The 21,884-nt window shown below is 37.0% G+C and overlaps 5 protein-coding genes across 5 annotated transcripts; 2 read left to right on the top strand and 3 right to left on the bottom strand.

The window, feature by feature from the left end:
• Positions 1-623: 623 nt before the first annotated feature.
• CBG27929 lies at positions 624-1,610 on the bottom strand (the record flags this gene model as incomplete). The annotated part of the gene is made up of 2 exons (XM_045240214.1): positions 624-685; positions 1,586-1,610. 2 exons carry the CDS (start codon positions 1,608-1,610, stop codon positions 624-626), a joined length of 87 nt encoding a protein of 28 aa, XP_045099661.1.
• A 1,337-nt stretch (positions 1,611-2,947) lies between these two features.
• CBG15559 lies at positions 2,948-4,769 on the bottom strand (the record flags this gene model as incomplete). Its single annotated transcript, XM_002645381.2, has 9 exons — positions 2,948-3,127; positions 3,169-3,281; positions 3,326-3,395; positions 3,449-3,550; positions 3,601-3,698; positions 3,745-3,853; positions 4,356-4,426; positions 4,471-4,638; positions 4,685-4,769. 9 exons carry the CDS (start codon positions 4,767-4,769, stop codon positions 2,948-2,950), a joined length of 996 nt encoding a protein of 331 aa, XP_002645427.2.
• A 3,743-nt stretch (positions 4,770-8,512) lies between these two features.
• CBG15558 lies at positions 8,513-8,722 on the top strand (the record flags this gene model as incomplete). Its single annotated transcript, XM_002645380.2, has 2 exons — positions 8,513-8,554; positions 8,621-8,722. 2 exons carry the CDS (start codon positions 8,513-8,515, stop codon positions 8,720-8,722), a joined length of 144 nt encoding a protein of 47 aa, XP_002645426.2.
• A 5,388-nt stretch (positions 8,723-14,110) lies between these two features.
• On the top strand, positions 14,111-18,411 carry CBG27930 (the record flags this gene model as incomplete). Its single annotated transcript, XM_045240215.1, has 10 exons — positions 14,111-14,274; positions 14,321-14,491; positions 14,539-14,640; positions 14,688-15,251; positions 15,300-15,716; positions 15,788-15,916; positions 16,271-16,976; positions 17,690-17,873; positions 18,072-18,158; positions 18,209-18,411. The coding sequence occupies 10 exons, from the start codon at positions 14,111-14,113 to the stop codon at positions 18,409-18,411; spliced, it is 2,727 nt and encodes a 908-aa protein (XP_045099662.1).
• Positions 18,412-19,900: 1,489 nt separating this feature from the next.
• CBG27931 lies at positions 19,901-20,388 on the bottom strand (the record flags this gene model as incomplete). Its single annotated transcript, XM_045240216.1, has 2 exons — positions 19,901-19,905; positions 20,055-20,388. The coding sequence occupies 2 exons, from the start codon at positions 20,386-20,388 to the stop codon at positions 19,901-19,903; spliced, it is 339 nt and encodes a 112-aa protein (XP_045099663.1).
• Positions 20,389-21,884: the final 1,496 nt, after the last annotated feature.

Raw genomic sequence — 21,884 nt, forward strand, 5'->3', positions numbered from 1 at the left:
CAATGTTTCGTTGTCACGATTCTAACGCAAATCATCAGAACGCAGACATATTTTAATTCGGCACATCTACCTTTCTGAAGCGGTTCAAGTTCACTTTTGCAGTGTAAAAGCAATAATTTCTCACCAAGAACTGTTCAATAGAGCGAGTGGGAATTTTGTAGAACGAAAGTTGTCAGTACCAGCACAATCTTCGTTGAATTCAGTTTCGTTAATCTAACACAACCCTTGTTTGGCTGCTTCTTTGTCTTCATCCTCTACGAATCTTTTCTACACTGACCCATTTGATTGACGACCAGGTTGCGATCTCCCTAAAAAGGTTCACTATCCTATATTGAACTTGATGAAGAAAATATTTTACCTTTTGGTTTTCTTCAGAACTGTTGACCCACAGAAGCTCTTGTTGCAAACTGTGACCACCTTTGGGAGCGAAATCAGTCACGGCAGAGCGATGATTGGCGGCATTTCACACAAAAACTTCAATCACTCAGAAGCTGTTAAACTCCTTCTTAACGACATCAGTGAGCTTTTCTGCTCCAGCAGCAACACGATTCGGTCTGGAGTCTCGTAGTTTCTTGCCCAGTCTTCCAACATCATCGTCCTACGATTCTTTTTATTTTCAATCGTCACTTCTTTAACACGAATAAGCGCATTGCAGCCAGAGTTTGAATTCGGTACCTCGACCTACCTGAAACAATTCAAGTTAACTTTTGCAGTGTAAAAACAATAATTTCTCACAAGAACAGTTCAAATTGTGTTCTATTTCTGGCAGAGTTTTCATTGAGTGGCCAGAACATCGATTTCTTCGCCGTGGCTTTGGTATGAACGTTCTCCCGGCGACTTCTGAGTTCGATTGTCATCACTACTCACGGAATTGGACACAAAGCAGCAGATGGTATGAACGCTGAACCTCGATCTATCTGAAACAGTTTAAGTTCACTTTCACCGTTACGAGTTGATATTCTCTCACTAAAAACTGACTTATTTCATACTTTCTAGAGTGGTAGTTTCATCAAGTGATTGGAGAATGCCAAGAATAATGCTAAATGAGGGTATAATCAGAATTTTTGGTTCGCATTCAACATCCAGCATTGGCTCGTCGACTCCACTTACTATCGCTCTAAAAACTTGTCGGTCCGAGGACAGAATGTAATGGCTCAATGCATGTTGCTGACGCCGATTGTTCTCCAATAACATATTGAAGCAGTTTTTTCCTGTTTTCAGCTTTCAACCTGGCAAAACCGAAATTATATTGGTAACAAATGATATCTTTGATAATTACTCACCATTTTTATTGTCGAAAGTAGGCAGAACTTCGTGAAACCCTTGAAAACCGATAATTTTTTGCTCTGTACCTAAAAATTCTGAAATTTAAGTATATTAGTGCATATTTCAGCAATAAACAGCAATCGATAGGTTTCCAATACCGGTTTTCCCGAATTTCGATAAGAACAACTATGAAAATTCGTCTAATAAGCTCGAACTGATCGTTAAACCTGTTTCAGCTCTCAAAAAATAGTGTCGATTTACGGTAAACCGCGCGCGACCGGGAGAGCGAAGTGTCGTTTGAGTCTGCATCTCTACAAACCAAGTACTATTTCTCGCAACGTCATCTGTTCTCTTTTGTTTCTTCTGAAATAAACTAGGAAAAATGGAGGGACGATTTGTTCTTAAACTAAAAGTGCAAGATTTGAATGAATTTTCAAAAATAAGTTGGGTTAAATTGATTTTTTTCAGTTTCGAACCAAGAGAAGAGAAGAGAAAAAATAAAAAATATATGAAGAAAATATATGAAAAAAACATTGACAATGCAAATTAGAGCGACAACGGTGCAGAGTTCCAGGCAATTGGAGTTCATCGTGCGATTTGACAGGTAGTGTTCTCCAACTCAAAAATCGAATTGTGACAAATCTCAACATCAAATTTGAAAAAAGCGCTGCGGAACAGTTCTAGCCGGCCTTGAATCGTCTTATTGACCAAAGTGGCGTGGCTATGACTATCTGTTTTAAATAATAACTGTTTTTTTTCTGTTTCACTGAAGAATTGTGTAAAACAGTTTATGGGAAGATGCCGAAGGCCTCCATTTTCATTTCAGCTCTTCAGATAAGTATATTTAATGCACAGTGTGTTTTCAGGGATAAATTAGCCTCCGGATAAGGTATTTAACGTATTCACGAGGCAAGAACGCCTTTAATAAACGAAGCAAGCTTCTAGAGTCAACAAATTTATTCACTGTTTGAATACTACCAATGGTAAGGATTTTATTTCAATTAGCACAATAAAGTCAGTTTTTTCAGTCTCACTGAGTACTCACCATCAACTTGATTTTCTGAACCGTGGTTATGCAAATATTGGTTTTGGTTTTAGATTTGACAGCGAAAGGCAGCTGGCAAGAATGACTAGGTGACAGATTAGTGAAAGAAGCAGTTCAAGATTTTGAGGAATACGAGGCTGGTAGATCCAAAGCAAGAGGACGGAAAGCGGGAGCTACCGCTGATTATGATGGCGTTTGTACATCACAACCCCATCTAAAGGTTCTGTGTACCTAAGTAATGACACTCAGCTGTTTAGCTTCAAATAACTTGAATAAGTATTCAGAGTTGAGTGCTTGTTTTTTGCTTTGGCTTGAATTTTAGAATCTTTTTAAGTATCTTAATTGTGTTTTAGAGGATTTCTCGTTAAATATCCAAGCCGGAGATGCAACAGGAAATCAAAATCAACTCATTCGTTTGTTTTACGAAAGACAGTTGGAAAACATTCACAAGATTCTCCCTGGTTTTGAAATCCAACAAGTTTCAGCACTTCTGAATAAATACACTATAGGATTTTATTTATCATATTTATTTAATATCATCGAAACGACAGAAGAATTAGATTAGAGTCGATCAGAACTTGAATGACACATAAACAAATGCAAACTGATTTCTGATTCAGTAATTTGCATTCAAAGTCACCGCATACTAGTTGTCATGGGATGAGAAACTTCTCTGAGAACTTTGACTTTGGAAACTACTGATTGGGATTGTGTGTCTAAATGGATCATTTTTGAGAATTTTTTTGGTAGAATCTTTTCGACGTGTTTCATCAGTTCTCGATGTCGGATCGTGTGAATGAAGAATGTGACAATTTTCTGAAGAAAAAATAACATGATTTAGTTGGAAGCAGTTTTACCTTCAGAAGGATAAACATGAAGTAAAAACTGGCATCCATGCCTCCGAACAAACGAAAATACCACCAGATTTCAGGAATGAGTACAAGGAATACCGAGGCCAGAGTGATGTATGCTAAATTTCGGATTTTTTTTGTATATCTGAGTTTTAACGCTCACCAACTGTCTTGGTTAAATGTTTCATTCCTTTGCTGAGCACTGCATTTGAATTGCCGTATCTCTGAAACTTCTGAAAATTTCGTTACTTGCGTTACAAACACATAAGCATAGCAATTCACTTACGAATTTCATTCGAATATAGATGAAGAAATAAATGAGGGTCGGGATCAGAACACAGAACATCCGGAGGAAAGCCATATAATCCCGAAAACCAGGTAGTATAACCTGAAAATGATTTCTGTTCGCCACGAGGAAATGAGATTTAGTTTACGTACCAGAAAATTAAAGCAGATTTCGTCAACAAATTTTGGGTCTGACAATGATATCACCAAGAGATGTGCACCGTATCCAATGAGAGAAGCAGTTATTGGGGCTGTAAAGAAAAGAAAAATGTATTGGATAAATTAATTGTCACAAACATGTTATCAAGAAAAAGGTGTATCCAGGTCCACATTTGTTATATCTAACTGGGAATAGCACAGCAAACAATCGATCGAAAGAAATCGCTAATGTGAAATAGTTATCCATCTGAAAATAAGCTAAAAAATGTACTGAAAATGTAGGATACCGGTCAATACGATATGAAAAAATGTTTTCAAGTTGATTTTTGGCCATTTTAACCATTTTCAGACTTCTGGAGCATGGCTGCCAAGTTGTGGATCACTTTGAAAATTCTGGGCAGTGTAAAACAGATATAGATTGAAAACTTTGCATTCACAGAATTTATTGAAAATTCCTAGATTTTCAGATATTTGCCGATATTTGAAAGACACGATCGTTGGTCTGTTTTTGTACTGAAAATGTGAAAAAAGTGTCTTCTAGAAATTGGCAAGAATCTGAAAAACTAGGAATTTTCAAAAAAAATATCTAAATGCACAGTTTTCAACCTATGCCGGATTCACACTGCCCAAAATTTTCAAAGTGATTAGACACTTGACAGTCGAGATTCAGACTTCTGAAAATGGTCAAAACTAACTAGAAAACAAGTTTTTGTATAATTTATTGACTGTATTGCTTGAAAATTGCTCACCTGAATGCATATTTGATAAGATGCCACTATCACATTTCGATTGCACGCAGCTTGAGTGATGAAGAACACATCTAAATTTTCAAATATTTTTTGAAACTCAAGAAAAGTCAATTACCGTTGAACCAGACCAGAAAGCGATAGATTCCCATTGCAAGAAACTGCCCTGCACAAGTTGTATCACTTAGAGCTAAAGCGATAATTACAATAAGCTCTTTCTGGTTCTTGTTTGTAGTTTTTAGAAGATATATTGCCAGTGGGATGTTCAGAAACAGGGTTATAGCACCTTAATCATGAGTTTTCGAACACACAAAGTTTTCAATGGAATTTACCAAAAATTACATAGATGTAGGTGATAACGAAGAGATCCTCATTCCGCACATACCCAATTGGAGGCAACTTTTGGTTTTCAGACATTGTTACCTGAAAAAAGTGCTATGTAAAGTGATGTTAACCTCTTGTTAAATACAAAATGCTTCACAGAAAAAAAAAATCAAAAGTGAATGAGTTCTAAGTAAAATTTTCTTTTCAATTTACATTGTTAACTTGATATATTATACGTTATGAATAATGTAATTCTTTTTATTAATAAACCCATGATACCAATAAAACGGTACAAGAAAATGATCAGAAATCTGATTCTTGGGAAAAAATGATACTGGATTCTGAAGAATTTATTACAAAAGCCAAAAGTTAGTTAGCACTGTGTTCTCTGGTTTTTTCATGTTTTTACAAAGAAATGACACTTTTTATAACAAAAAAATTTAGCAACAAAAATCTGTTCATTCTGTCTACTACTAAAATGATTTGCACCCGTAAAACAACGAGTTATCGTAGCAACACGTGCTCTTAGACGTCTTCTAAAAAACTGAATTACTGCTAATCTAACAATCAGTCCAAGTGAAAAACCAAGAGCAAAATGACTGACGGAAACTAAATTAGCGACTCGTTAGTCATGATTTTATTCGAATGATCAACTCGAGCAAATTCTTGCTGCATAGACTCATAAATCACTCAAAATGAGCTGGGGGTGTCTTGTCATTCAACTTATCGTAGTTGACAGATTAATACCAATGACTTCAGAGCTTTTTGTGGGTTTCCTGGAGTCTGGGACATTTCCCGTTTTGCAATTTCATGTTATGTCGTAGGGAAAAAACCAATCGGTCAAAAAAAAAATGAAACGAAATGCAAAAACACAAGAAAATATGATTAGGAAATTGAGAAAGAAAAAAACCAAGAAATAGCTAACTTTGGTAAATACACGAATGATATATATTCCGTTTTCGACTTTTGAAAAAATTCGACGACGATTAAAATTAACAATCCTGGAATTTTGGTTGTCTGAAAAACTGTGAAATAGAAAGGCTTGGCATAAACTATATAACTGAATATATCAGGTTGTTCAATAAGTCTTTGACACTTTTACTTCGCTCTATGTCGCTTATCCTATTTTGGATTTTTTTTCCAATTCTGTTTTCATATATATTGACGTCACACATTGCATGTTCCAGGCACTGTAAAAAATTTCCCTTAAACAGTGTAATGGCCGAGAACCAGCTCGATCAACGGCACATACTCAAAGGAGTGTTTTGTCTGTGTTTCTCCAGGGTCTCTAGAGCAACGAACCCTGGCGAACGAGATCCGAAGAGTTAGGCGCAGGCACCATCTCTTGGACCGTCATTAAGTTTTGGTTCAAAATATTCGGAGAAGAGAGCTATAATCTAGAACAACCACCAATATCGAAACTCCCTAGTCTCAGTATGAATGACGATATTTCGATGTTACTGAAGAAAGAGCCCCGAACTATTTCACGTGCAGTATCTTTGTCAGTCCACCATCCTAATACATTGATATCCAATAATGTTCACCAAACGGAAGGAGTTCAGCGAGTCGGTCGAATCTTTTCATACATTTTGACGGGATTTCAGAAAAAGGTACGATGTGACCTGTCACTTTCTCTCTGCACCAAGGAAAAAAAGGGAAGCTTCAAGAAAAAATCAGATTTTTTCGATTTGGTTAGGCAGTGCTGGAATAATATCTCGCAAGCTGCTTCCAGAGTAAGATATGATTAACTCTGACTTTACGGCTTTCAAATAGAAAGTGGTATTTATGCTCATCGCTCTCCCCTACCAAAGGGCACGGTATTGAAACTTTGTTACGACAACGAAATACCACACAAATCTTCGAAAACCCGCGGTAAGCTTGAGCCTGTAGGAATCAAAATTCTTTCTTGCCCACCGTGCACTTCTCATCTCGAACTAACTAATTACCATCTTTTTCGATTTTTCCAAAACCGTTTTTCTAGAAAGAAATTCCATGATCGGAAGGATATCAAAAAATTTTTGGATCCATTTTTCGCCCGCAAATCGCCAGAGCTCTAAGCAAATGGAATCACCCAACTTTTGTTGCACTGGCAAGAAGTTGAGAACTCTAATGGCAAATACATTTCTCATTGATTCTTATTTTAATTGAAGAAAACACCACTTGAGAAAAAGTGTCAAAGACTTTTTGAACAACCTAATACCAACCAGAAAAATGAGACTTTACAAAAGAAATAATAGAGAAAAAAGGTTTTTCAGCCTTCACAGATATTCAAAAAAAAATGATTCGGAAAACGAATAACAAAAAGAAAAAGGTACTCTACAATGTTAATAGACTGGAGGAAATTTGGACCCGACTTACACTTGGGAATAATTTTGTTATATAAGATAACGCAGGTGAAAAAAACAAAAAACAAAGGTGATGAATATGCTGGAAAGTAGGCAAACAGCAAGCAATAAGAAGACAATAACAGGAAGATTGAGCTTTTGCATTATTTTCGACATAGTACGTAGAAAAAAAAACAACTCAATAAAAAGGTTCAAACCAAGTATCGAGAAATGAAAATTAAAGGAGGCCAGACACAAAAAAAAGTTTTCCTGTTTTTTTGCATAGAGAACCCCCATGAGGGGTTGAACTCATGACAGGCAGCTCAGGGGTACAGCGCCGCTACCGGCTGAGCTACGGGGGCGCAAAGGCGCCTGACGACCGATGGTCTACATAAGCGCGGCGCGATTTCGGCCCCCCGAACTGCCCCCGAAATTTTTGCTGTCTCGCCTCCTTTAAGCTCAAAATTTCAAGAGATCTAAGTACTCTTGAATTAAAATAACAGCAAAAATTTAATCCGAAACTGCAACAGAAAGTTCGATGAAAAAAACTGCAACAGAAAGTTCGAACAACATTGCAAACGAAATAATCCACGACTTTCAATGAAATAGTTTCACGAAAAACAACGCATTTTAAGTACCATCACAAGTGTTCCCACTTTGGAAACAAGGAATATTACATTTAGTGTCACGTTGATTTTAGTAGTTCAGAGAAACGGTCATCTTTTCGATCTTTTTCGGAATTTAAAAAGATTTTTTGTACAAACCACATTTCCTCTAATAAATGCCCACTCAACCGCCAACTTTGAGCTCAAATATCTCGATTACGGTGAAAGATATCAAAATTTTGTCAACTGGTAGATAATAGGTAATATTATGATAAACACTTTACTGGTTAACACATTTTAGGTTTTTTTTTGTCGAAATCGAGATAATTTAGATTCGTGTTGCCGGCTTGTGTGAGCTTCTATCAGAAGTAGTACAGTATCTGAAGTCTTGAAGCACACAAACATCATTTTTCTGTGATGCATTCAATATGTAATGCGCTTTCTTCGGAACATTCACGAATTCTCTCACACGACTTGTATGAAATATCAGACTCAATCTGCTCCAATTATCAGATCATTGTTTTCAAAAATTCAAACAAGTGGTCGAATTAAGTTTTACTGAATAGTCTTGAATCTGAGTTTTTCCATGACCCGTATCGTAGCAAAATTTATTGTTATGTTCAAGTTTAAACTTTTTTCTGTTTCTTCCTTTGAAGATATCTTTACAATGCGCCAATTTCAGGCATTAAAACGGCCAATCATAGAGTAGTGAAGTTTCTAAGCTTTGTGACCCTTTTCTTAAACAATTTTGAAAGGTCTGATACCAATTATTATTCATTTGAAGGTTACAGTCACACTATCCACAATTTTGCTCAAATTCAGAACAATTAAACGACAGAGAACGATATTGACCAGGTTTATCAGAGAACAGTATCGACGTTACTCAACTGTTTCGATGCAACGCGCAATGGCTGCCGAGGCTGAGACCAGCCGTGATGCTGGAGCAAAGGTAAGACGATATAATTGTTCAATTGCAACTATTACGCTGTATATAATCCACACCAATTAATTGCAGATTATCGCTGCCGAAGAAGAACCGAGAGCATCTGCCGCTCTTGAGGAAGCCGCTACCGTCATTTCGAGGGTGCCATGCAGCTTCTTTACTTTCATACTCTAAACGCGTACAGATAAGTATAATAAGACCAATTTATTTTTGTAATAAAGATCACAGGGCATTATGAAGCTGCCTATATTAAGGAAAAAGACGCAAACTAACTTACGTTACATTTCAGCTCCGAGAACACCAGCACCATCATCGTCCCGTTCCCAATGTAAATGTTCGGCGGAATCAAGATAGGAGGAGCCATGAGCGGTGCGAATTTTCCAGTTCAATAGATGGTACAAGCCGCTCTTCAAAATATCCAACGCCAGGATACAATTCCAGTTACTCCGGAAGAAGCCGATTCTAATTCAACGGGACGGAAAAAGAACGTCAAGAAGAACACCAAGAACCAATTCGAAACTGCCTAACCATGTTATCAAAACTGCCTAGCCATGACTCCATTTAACCGAAGTAATTTTTTTTTCATGATTCATTCCCTACCGCTTCTTCCTTGCAGTCATTTTTTTTCAATTGTGATATTTCATGCTCTTTTTTAGTTTTGTGAATGCCAATTTACAAAAAAACATTGTCACGCGCCTAATATGTCATAAGCGGAGGTCCTTTCTATTACAGATGCCCTTCTGGTACAAGTTTCCCGGTATCTGGATTCTGTGAACACCTTTTTGAATTTTTTGATTAGGCTTTGATGAGCAATTTTTCTTTATGCCGGAAAAGTTCCCGCAACTTTAAGGAAATAAGCCCAAAAATCAATCATTCAAAACATTTATTGTTCAGAAAAGCAAAGTTTTGAAATCATGTTATCACCTAATAAGCCACTCCTAAACTCGAAAACGTGTCTTTCCATTTTCCCAGACAGTTCCAATTTTGAGATTACTTTCAGCACTTGAAAATGGAACTTGAAATATCAAAAATTCCCATCGGTTTACGCGAATTGAGAAGCATTTTAGGCAAGCGGATGACCTTTGCAAAATCACCTCCCTAACTATTAGTTTGAACCAAATTTCCTCGGTTTCTGTGGAAGATATTTAAAAAAGTGGTCATAAAATCTGAAGATCATGAGACACCTTCTAATTTTGAAAAAAAAATCTAATTCTGAAAAAGGCTAGAACATCATGCTTCAGTAACTAGAACATCGCGCCGACGACATTATCAGATTCCGTTTCTATTTCACTTCACAAATTGTTTCAAAAAAAAATTTAAAATTCTCAGAAGTCATTTTGAAATTCTAATATGTTTTCCATCTGGTTGTATTTGCTCTTTCCCTCTCGTACATACAAGAAATATGACTATTTCATCACAAATTTTGTTGATGTGGTTGGCGTACTGTTTCTTGTTTGTGTCGGTTATTTATTTCTTCGTCTCCCAGTTGCACCATCAAAATGATAAGTCGATAAATAATTCATGGAAGCTTCTAGTGCAACCTCACACAATTTGTTTCAATTTTCGATTATCTTCATTCTTCCTTTCTCATTTTTCGCCATTTCCCCTTCCTCGCTTTTGTTTCCTCTCTCACTTCCGTAGATTTTTTTTTGCCGTTTGTGTGTTTCTGTGTGTGTATATGCCCTCAAATCTCTGCATTCTCATTTTCGCTTCACCTTCCCACCCCTACTGGCTGCGTTCCATTTCGTTTTCAATTTTCAATTTTCAATTTTTCAAGACACAAGAGTCAAATCTCCTCGAATATGACAGAGTGAGTGACTTCCAACGTTTCCACTTTTGCCTTTCTCGGGGATGCATTTCCAAAAGTCTCCTGCCACACACACGTCTCGTTCTCCATCTTCTTCTCTCTTTCCGTGTGCATTTTTTCCCCTTCTGCTGGTGCCGGCGGTTCTTTCCGTTGAAGTCTAACGGAAAGAAGGCGAGGTATAATTATCCTCGACTTTCTTCCAACCTCCTCTCGCAGACCCTCCTCGTATTCTGGCCTGCTTTTTTGCGGCACATTGGTTTTATCGTTGGTTCGCAAAATTTACGACTACGACTCGATTGAAACCGCATTTTGTCTGTCCGTTGCGCAATTTTCCCTCTCCTGTCAGCTATTTTTCTAGATGCGACGTTTGAAAGTTTGATTTACAACCTTCAGAACGAATTGTGACGTGGAAAGCCATGCTGTGTTCCAGAAAAGATTGATTGTCATGAAATGTATCACTCTCCACAAAACTGATATGTATATTCATATTCAGTTTCTCTTTTTTCATCACAAAAAACCGAATTTCCATATCAACGATCGTTTCTTTTTTTTCTCCTCTTCTTTCTCTTCGGGCAACATGCCTCTGATCTTTTTTGCGATCTTTCATTCCCACTAACTACAGTATCCCTGTTTGAATATCCATTATCCCACTTTGGAAGCGGCTTGCCATCTTTTTTCTTTTTCAAAAAAAACCAATCTAGCCCGTCTCTTGCTCTAACCCATCTTTCTCTCTTCTAATGCAATCAAAGGCGTCCCATAATGACTAACATTTTTCAAAGACTCATATTTTCTTTTGACTTATCCCCTTCTTTTCTTCTTTTTCTTCATTTCCCCGGCTAAACATTTTCTCTCTTATCCTTTTTCTTTTTGTTCCTCTAATTCCTTTTATTTGGCATTCTCGTTTATATTCCCTTTATCTTTTAATCTGCATACATTTCTGATAGGAATTTCATGCCTTTCCTTTTAGTAAGTCAGCAGATTTTTGGCTAGTATCGAGGCTCGGAGCACACAATTCATCCACTTTTTCGTAAGCAAAAAGCACCTGTTCTCTGGATTAGCTCGATTTTGTAGGTGAACCACCACCAACAATAATAATTGTCACCTGCTCCGTGCCCTCCCATTTCGTAATCGGAGTATACAATTTTTGACCTCTTCCAAGTAATTGAGAGTGGGAAAGGTAAAAATGAGTCATTTTACGGATACAGAAAGATTCAAGGTGGCGTGGGTTCCAGACTTTCTTTGGAAACAAAGTTTAGAACCCTCCCGGTATCCGTTTCTTCAATCAGCAAGTTTATCGTGACGCCTGCTTAAAAAGTGCCTCCTAATCAACTTAGAGCCAATATTACTTCTGTCCTAAGTAAGATACCAAACATTGGTCCACTGAAGAAACATTCAACACTATTCCATAAACATTTTGTCAGTTAAACTGTTTTTGTTAGCTTTCACAGCAACCGAAGGGACTTTAGTCAAAGTTGACAGTTCTTCTACTACAGGTTGATAGCAAATTTTGACAAAACTGTACTCGATAAGAATAGTACTTATCCCAATTAAGTCTGTTAGTTTCTAACGACTTCAGTTCTCAAATTTGAGATTTTGGACCCAGAACGCAAACTAAAGTGATGCCCAAATCCCTAGGATTTATAATTCTCATAGTTGAATCTAGTGGGACTCTATTTTTCTTAGCGCACCGAGACCTGCAAAGATTAACAGAATTTCATGCGGCTTGAAATATTTTCTGGAAAATCGCATAAAATGTCTTGCGGGTCTCGACGCGCTAAAGGTACAATAGCACTTGTTTAGGATGTACGAATGAAAAATCCTCTTTTTACTATTTACTAATATAGCTTCACGAATAAGTCCACTGTCATCACGTTATTTGTAGTCCACATACAATATATGTATAATAAACACAGCTACTTTCCATTCGAAAGTCCACGCGGCTAGAGATACACACACAGAAAAACAAAAGGGAAAATTATATTTCGCAACTTCTATATTTCAGCTATTGCACTCCCTCTTCCACTATTTTTGAACTTTTTCCCCATTGTTTCTAATTGGCTCTTGTTTTCTTCTTGAATTAGAGTAGGCTAGTTGAAATTTCGGCCCTACAAAAGTATGCTTGTTTTATCTGATCCCTTCTTAAATAACACTCCAATCACCTATGTTGTCAGCATGTGCGAATTCCTTTTTATATCTTCGAAAAGTGCATTCCTCGAGTTTCACTGTAATAATTAGTAAATTTTTGTTTTGCAGCTCACGAGTAATTGCGCATGACCAGATTTTTGAGTTCCTAAGTGACGTTTTGTGGTTTTAGTTGAAACCGCATTTATCAGAATTGTGAGTTCGGTCAGCCAACTTGACCTAGTTTCAGTCAAGTTGGCCTAGTTTCTGTATACTGGCTCCAATAGTTATGAATTACTAGCTTTTCCCTTGACCCAGTTTCTTTGTTATAGTTCCTATAGTTTGATTATCAATCCTTAAGTATTATGTAGAGCTTCCACTCAACGTTGAACATGAGGATACAGCAGTTTCCTTGCACTTTCCTTTTGCCAACTCGAATCATACTTAGTGGTGTCACGCTCGATGCAAAATGTTCATAGGCAACAAGAAACATAGGACTACACAAAAACAATATAGGAAAAAAGAAGAGGAAGCCAAAAGACTCCCGGAAAAATAATTGGCACACAGCGACACATACACTCACTGTCTTTTTTTCCTCCTCAATTTCATTTTTCGTTCGGTTTGCTTCTCATTCAATCTTTTTCACACATTAAGTTCCATTTTTTGCGGGTTTCGTCGTTAAACATTGATTCTTTCTTTCTGGTGGGTGCAATGAGTTTGTTCTCATGGCCGCCGGCTCCCACCCATTTTGGCCTATTCGTTGTTTGAAAGAAGGGCGAGATGTGGTGAAGTCGTTCTCTCCGTTCTTATTTGTTGCTCTCCTCATTTTCATCTCTTCTTCCCCTCCTAGGCTTCCAAGCTTTCTTTTTCTTACCTTTCCTCTCTTTTTCTATGTATTTTTTAGAGATGTCTACGGGAGACACTCTTTATTTGTTTTTTAGTCCCCACTCTTCGCATGAATTGTTCTTTTTTTCTTCTTCTGCTACTCGTTTTCCTTTTTCAGTTCCATCTCTTGTTTCATGTTTTGAACACATTTATACGTTGCAGCCCAAATTTATCAGAATGGCAGTAAGAACTGCAAAACGGGATGATAGGAATCAGTCAAAGGAGGTGGTCAGGTTCAGACGGTGGATCGCAATGACGCCAGATTCCAAGTGGAGAGAGTTCCGGGGAACAGCGGATATGGTTGATGTAGGGAGAGGTGCTAATTTAGTTGGTGAGTGGAAACTTTGTAAATTTTCAAGTTGAGAAATTTTTGCATGAAAACTATGCTTTCACTGAACAAAGAATAATTCAGCTTATGGTAAAGAATTGTATAATTTTACAAAATAACAGTAATACCGTATTATCTTTAACAAGGTTCACTTGAACCATCAACTTTGAGCTCAAGTATCTTGGTTCTCGTGAACAAAAAAACGAAAACTTGTAATTAATAAAATATTTATCTAAATATCACCAATCTTTTATTAGTTGTCAAGTTTTTGATATTTTTCACTGGAATCAAGATAATTAAGCTCAAAGTTGACTGTACGCTGGGCTTCCCTTCCTTTCGGACTAAACTCCAACAATATTTCCACAAAAGAAAACCATTAAAACAAAAGAGTGTGTTATTTTTTTCAGAACTAGTAGACAAAATGATGGGGTCACGAATCGAATTATACACACAATTTTTGGATGGTTGGAAAACGATGAGGAGTGGTTTATCAGAAGAAAATGCCACATGGATATTCAGTGAGATGATTTCCGGTATGGTATCGCTGAAAAAGTTTGAAATTGAGAACTTCTCGAAAAAGAATAAGTAAGATTGCTGGTAAAATGATCTCTAAATAACCTCCAAATTTTAGATGGGCGACTCCGAACAAAAGAGAAGCATTTCCTTTGTATCTATCAGATCGACCTGTAAAGGATGGTAGTTTGACAGTAGAAGCAAAACCAATGTTTGAACTTGACAAGCAGATAGAGATGATTTGTGGCCCTTCGTTTCCTAAAGCTCTTGTTAGTGAGCTGAAATTGAAGTGAGTTGGAGAAAAAACAACATGTATACTACAATTCTAAATTTCAGGATGAACATTGCTGATATCGCAAGAACTTCACAAAAACGAAGATTCGGTCAGGAGGTGAATGGTAGTGGTAATGAGCCGAGTACCAGCAATTCAGTAGAAAAGTTTGTTTTCTCAGAATATGGATTGAACAAAAAAGTCAAATATTTAGGAACCAAGAATCTTCAAGAAACCAGAATCGATCGAAAAGCCAACAACCAACAACATCATCAAACAGAATGGTCACAATTCGAGAAATGGATGTTGCGCTGCAGGAAACTCCTGTTCTAAAAAGAACAGAAGTTCAAAGTAACCAAGGATTGACAACTTCAAATTCTGCTCCCGCAGAATCAAGACCCAGATCTCGAAAAATGTGTTCCGGATTTGGACTCATGTTCGACGGAAATGGTCAAACCAGAATAACTGTTAGTCGAACATCTTCGTTCGATGGTGGAAGACTCCGAATGATACCAAATAGGGCAGAAGTTCCTCAACAACCATCGGAGTTCTTTCCAGCACTGAAAAACGTTGTGCAAAATGAATCCACAAATGATCAACCAAAATTGATGGGTATTTTGGTAACAAGAAATGAAAAGGGAGAATACATTCCAATTGGATTAACGCCATTGACTGTTTCTCAGCTAACTTCTGGAAACCGACAAATCCTTCAAAATGTTGTTCTTGAGGAACCGGTCACAGAATTGGAGCTGGTTACTGATAGCCGTTCATTAGAGCCGTAAGAAAACTTTTTTCAAATCTGAAATTGTAACTATAATATTTTCAGCGCAAGCCCAAGTCGAGTGGATCCAAGACGTCCGGAAGATGACCGTTTGTCCACAAATGCAGTTTGTTCTGGAAGCACAACAAGCGACTCTGGATTGAGCTCTACATCTGAACAAGGTCACGCCTCGACTCGTTCAAGTTCTCCTGGTTCCAAAGTTTCCCAGCGTCCATCTGAAAAGGCTAAAAAAGGGAAACAAGATGTTCAGAACTCTGGTTTGAGTTCTCCATCCGAGCAAAGCAACGTGTCGACTCGATCCAGTTCCCGCGGCAACAAAAATTGCTCTTCTGGAAACGAGAAAACTGAGGGAAAATATGACCATAGTACCGAATTGAACACCTTATCTGAATATCACCAAAAAGCTCGCCCTCAGTCATATGCGTCTGTTGTCTCAAGCCATGCCACTAGAGATTATGACAGGTACTATACTAATTCTGGTTGACAAGCCACTTTTCTCTATTTTTTTTCTCATACGAATATTACAAATTTAGAACAAACACGCCAGCCCTTGCTGTGGCTTCCTCCTCTTCCACTAGTGTTGCCATAGCAGCAAATCTGTTGGGAGATGAAAAAGAGGAGGAAACACTTGTGATGTCATTAAGACAGGGGAATATTGGAAGGTGAGCTGGCGATATCATGAATACGAAAATAGTATTGAAAAAAGAAATACCGTAATCTAGTTGGAGTCCATGGGCTTCTATTTTTCAACATTCTTCTCATAAAATTTTTTAAAAAACTGAAACCATCAGAAATTTCTTGAAAAAGCTAGAAAACGTCTGTGATAACCAAAAAGACAAACTGCAGAGTAAGAATTGCGCTAACTAAACTGAACAAACTTCTGTTCAAGTTGCGTTTTCAAGTTTTTGAGCACGTCCGAGGGTGGGCTTCGATGGGCTTCAAATATAGGTGATTTTCTATTAGAGAAAATACGGTAGATATAAAGTGGCTCTTATTATCAAGATCAAGGATTTCAGAAAGCCAAGTGACGATAGCTGGATTGTGGTCAAACCAAAGAATCCGCTAGAAACAAATGAGTCTTTGTTCCCCACATCATCGTTGAATTCAAGATTGTGTGAACCGTCTACTTCTTATGCTGTCTCGAAAAATTCTAGAATCGAGAAGCCAAATGCACTCAATGAGTATGTTTCAAATTCTCAGACTCAAACAACTCCGATTCTTAATTCCAGTGTCGCTGAAAACTGGGACAATGTAGTGGTGGATGAACAAGCAGAGAAAGAGCATGAGCTCAAACGGTTGAAGAGACAGAGTCACCGAGCGGCCAAATTCAAAAAGGAAAAGGAGGAAAAGAGAGCTTCACGATCTGAACAATCTCGACATGTGGAGCAGAAGAATCTGATGGCTGCTCATGAAGAACCAATTATTGAAGAACAAACATCTGAAAATACAGTACGAACTGTCGCCTTGTATGCTCCTTTGACTTCGAATTTGAATTTGATGAGTTTAATCAACGCCCATAACGCCTTGAAAGAAGAATATCAAGGCACATATGACCCAGTGACCCAACAATATTCCGATGGCCATATTTTCCACGAGTATGCAGATGAAATTGAAACGGGAAAGAATAGGCAGCCGAAAGACCTCATTTTCGAGACATCGGAGCTGCATGCCAAATTGGTATTCAGACTTTTATGGTTTGAGAACAAGAAAAAATTGGATAAGGTTAGTGAATAGAATGGAAAATAATCTGAAATTTGAACTACAGTAAACGCTCGAATAGAAAACCTCCGTCGACTTGTGCTCTTTGAGCTCAATTATCTCGAATTCTAGAAGAGGTAACAAAAATCTGTTAATTGATAAAATGTTCGTCATAATATCACAAACGTTTTGTGAAGTGACATATTTTTGATATTTTCTGTATAAGTCGAGATAATTGAGCTCAAAGTACAAGTAAGTACCGTAAAACATGTATTCGAAGATCCCTTGTAATAGAAGCGCCCCATTCAAAATGTGTTCTTCAAAATAAATATTTTCGTGCGTTTTGTGTGAAAAATATAGGGGAGATTCCCCAATTTCACAGAAACTCGATAACTAACTTTTTTGTTCGAAAGTTTTTCTCAATTTGATAAAATAAATGTTCATTAATTTTGAACGGCAATTTGTCGCATTTTTTGATGAAAATTCTTTGAAAAAAGTGCCGGGAAAATAGAAAAACCCCTTCTAATTGAGAGGACCCTGTAATAGAATAGCACTTCAGAGCTAACTTGGAACAATAGAAAGACCGCACTTCTACATACAGGTTTTAGGGCATATGGTGGCCTTCTATTAGTGTTCAAGATAATTTATTCAAAAACAAAATTGTACTGTAGGTTTGAAACATTACAGCAAACAACCCGTAGCAAAAAGTACTTAATTTTGAAATTCTTCTTTTTTAGTGTATTGTTGATGACGCTACTCGAATTCGGCTCCAAGACGCTCTTTCCATGGTTCGAACAATGAAAGATCGTATAGACATGGCTGGCCAAATGCTTGTTTGGCGGATCACGCATATCAATCTGTCATCAATGAAAGAATTCAACATTGTCTCGATTGTCCGGAATCTTATCGATGTACAGAGACGTAAGTATCATCTTTATTCTTTCTATTTGCTTCGAATCATAAATTAGAATCTTATCTATTTTATCGACTCGCCATAAATCTTCTGAATCGACAATAATACTAGCGGAAAAGAATTTGAACAGAAATAAATGCGGTCGGGTTGAATGAAATTTATTGCTTAGCAGATATCTAATCACAAAACATTTTTCGGCTTTTCAGAACACTTTGAAAATGATTTGATGATGGCAAGAACAATGGGAGACCTTGTCGATGAGGGAAAGCTGGTCAAAAATTTTGTTTACGAAAGTGAGTGTCATTATTGCTCAATTCACAGTATATGTACTTGAATGTTTCAGAACACGTGTTCACTATATTGAAACTTCCGGAGCTTCTTGTACCAAAATTGAAGGAAGGAAACGCAAATTCCAGAACTTATCAGGATATCACAACTCTCGTTTTATTATTCACAAAACGTGTAGAGAAACTTTATGAGGAATTTGGCAAACTGTATGAGTTCAAAGTTGTCAAAGACCGTCAGCGAGGTCGACGAGGTTATTGAAGAGTTTTCAAATCACCCATTCCTTCTAAAAAATGATCTCTTCTTCCGCTTTTCCCACTACTTTCCCAACCATTTTTGAGTTATGTGTCACTCTATTTTATTCTTCAATTCCAAAGTTTTAATAAATTCCGTTATTATTACCTCCCTCTCCAAAAATGCAAAGAAGGCGGCAGTCATGAAAAGTTGAAAGGTTATCAATGACCTTTTTGTCTTATCTTCAGCGGTTTTAAAACGCCCATAATACCCATATAAGTCGAGACCGAGCGGTGTTATGAAGATTATGAAAGAGCCATTTGCTAGTTCCAACAATTGTACGTTTTCAGACTTTTGGGAAAAAGATGGACGCAAAAAAACCTAGATTGAATTATGACGAGCAGTGTTCTCGGCTAATCTAAGAGACAAAAGAATGAGTGTAATCGGATTGTGGCTAGTATTAGTGTGTGGAAATTTTTCATACTGTGGCAGCCATAAATATATGACAAAACGTGTTTCTCAGTTGAATTTGACCATTTTCAGGAGCCTGGAGCTCGGCTGTCAAATGTCACTTTGAAAATTTGGAAGGGTGTGAAACAGACCTAGATTAAAAACTTCGCATTCACAGAACTTTCTGAAAATTCCTAGTTTTTCAGCTATTTTCCAAATTCAGAAAGACACCTTTTTTTCCGATTTTTGTACTGGAAACATGAAAAAAAGCAGGTGTCCTTCAGAAATCAGCAAACAACTGAAAAAGTAGGAATTTTCGAATAATTGTGTAATTGCAAAGATTTGAATTTAGTTCTGTTTCATAACCTCCTAAATTTCCAAATTGATCCGACACTTGACAGCCGAGCTCCTGACTCCTGCAAATGGTTGAAATCAACTGAAGAAACACGTTTTTTTCACATATTTATGGTCAGCACTGTAGATAATTCAACACTTCTTTTTTTCTGTAAAACTTCTTTTTGAAACATTGACTAATCTGAAAAGTCAAACTGAAACATTAACGTGATGTGATGTGCCGAACGCAGTTGTCAACATCGCTTCTATTCACATTTCCTCCTAATTTGATCAACACACAATAGAAAATTGGGAAAAGAATGCGTAGACATCTTGACTCCTGATAAGATTAATCCTTTATCTTTTGACTTTTTTTCTTACGGAAAAAAACTAATCCTGTAAATGGATTTTCGAGGTTTGATTTGTTCTAACCCAAGAGTTGTACTATCTTCATCAGAACTAAAGCTTTGAATGCATGTTTGTCAAGTAAGCAATACATTTTTATTCGATTTTCATGATAAGCAGTTTTAGTGAGCTAATTAATGAAATGATAAGAGCGGAAAACCAACTGTAACACGGAGGGAAAAGTATACACTTTTATGTTCACTTGACACAGTATGCACAGATTTTTTAGTTGTAGCCAGAAAGATGTAAAGCAATTTTGTGTGAATTGATGACGTCCATGAGGAATGAGGAGTATACCGGGAGGAGGAGAATATGACTTGGAATGTTGTTATTCTGAAATTTGAAAAATAATATTTGTCGTATAACCCATAACATTTCCAAGGTTCTCCTGTCGTAGGAAGCCCTTTAATGAGCGTTCTAAGCTCACTACCCCCCTCATTATTCTCAGCCTGGTCCAAACAACATGCAAAAAATATACTTACGTTGCTGCGGAACTTGTTGGTTTCTTCCTCTGATCGTAGCCAATTCCATCAGCGAGTTTTCAATGGAATTCCTCAGCTCTACTTGATTTAGTTGTTGGTCAGCAGCAATTGCCACCAGGCGATGAATGATTTCTGCCTGATCTCGACTGAGCTCGTTCCAAGGAGTATTCAGAATCTGGTTCATTTCGTTATGAATATCGTGCTGAGCAACTGGATTATTGACATAGGGTGATGGATCTGCAGGATGTTGTTCTTCCACTTCTAAGTCTTCTCCAACAACAAGATCATCTTCGATTTCGGAGGTCATCAGAAAAGCTTCATCATCGGACGACATGATGCTAAATGATAGTGACAATGATTAGACACCAGTAGACAGGAAGAAGGAAAAGAAGAATTGTTGAAAATAAAATGATGGAACGCCGTAAAATTTTAAAGTATGTCTGCTTTCGTCTTCCCCCTTTTCTAGTTAGAGCAGTCTTGAAGCTCCACCCATGCGACGTCGTTTGTGTCTGCGTCTCCTTTGACACAAACACTATTTCTGGTCCTCTCTTCTCTTATCGTATGATATAACTATCAATTCCAACATGTGGATGTGGGAAAAAGACGGGGGACAAAAGATGAAGGTGGAGAAGAAAAAATGAGAATGTGAGGTTGGAGATTTACATAAATCTCTATTTTATTTATTACAGACAAAACTGGGAATCAAATAGAATTTGATTTGAAAAGCAATTAAAGACGAAAGAAATGAAATAAAAGTGGGAGATAAAAAGGGAGGCAAACTGATTTATCACTGTCTGATAGGACATTACTTGATTAATACGAGTTAGTCGTTCTTTTATCGGTTAGGGGTGCCGGTTAAATGATCGGAATGCAAAGTCCTGACATTCGACCTAATTTGATTTGAAATTGAAAAAAAACCAGTTTCCGGGTGGTATTTTTTCCGATAAAAAAGCTGTCTAGATTTGCAACCCGGTTTCAGGCAACTTCAAAAATTCAAAATTCAAAAATTCAAAGATAACTTCGAAATCTATGAAACTGTTATTCTTTCGATAGTGAAACTTGTGCTCGCACTTCAAGCACCTTTTTTACTTCAAAAAATCGTACACATGACATAAAGTTCAATGTGGTTGCTCGAAAAAACAGTGAAATTAGTTTTACTGGCAAATACAACGTGAACACACTCATAAAATAACCACCCTAACCAACGTTGACATCAAATAGCTCATTTCCTGTAAAATATATCAAAAAGAAAACTGGCAAAATGTTTCTGATATTATGATGAACATTTTGTCAGTTTACCGCTTTTCGATATCTTTTCACAGGAAATGAGCTATATGGGCTCAAATTTTTTGTTTTGAGAGTCATTCTTTAAATGTGGTTTCAGTATAACTTTTTTTCAACTCTGAAGTCCTAAAGTAAATAGTTCGAAACAGGTACGCCGAAAAAAACGCAACATTTTTGTTATTAAAAATACTTTTTTTAAGATTCGAATGGAAAATTACGCGGTTTAAAAGATTTTACGAAATATCTGTTAAGAATAGGACTTTGTTAAAAAGTGCAAAAATAAAGTTATTTTTTGTTTAGTATGTTCTAAACTTTTCAAAAAACCTAAAGTTCAGGAATACTTCACTTTTTTTGAATTTCAAATAAAATTTTTTCAATGAAAAGGTCAAAACATGATAATTTACGACTTTCAATTTTTTTCTGAAGTAAATAGTTCGAAACAGGTGTTGGGGTCCTTTCAACCTTCCCGTGATAATCGATAAATTGAAAGTCGTAAATTTTATTTCTTAAACTAAAAAGTTGTTCTGAGTTTCTGCTCGCAATCAT

This window comes from Caenorhabditis briggsae, assembly GCF_000004555.2.
Source record: "Caenorhabditis briggsae complete genome, chrX, whole genome shotgun sequence".
NCBI lineage: Eukaryota > Metazoa > Nematoda > Chromadorea > Rhabditida > Rhabditidae > Caenorhabditis > Caenorhabditis briggsae.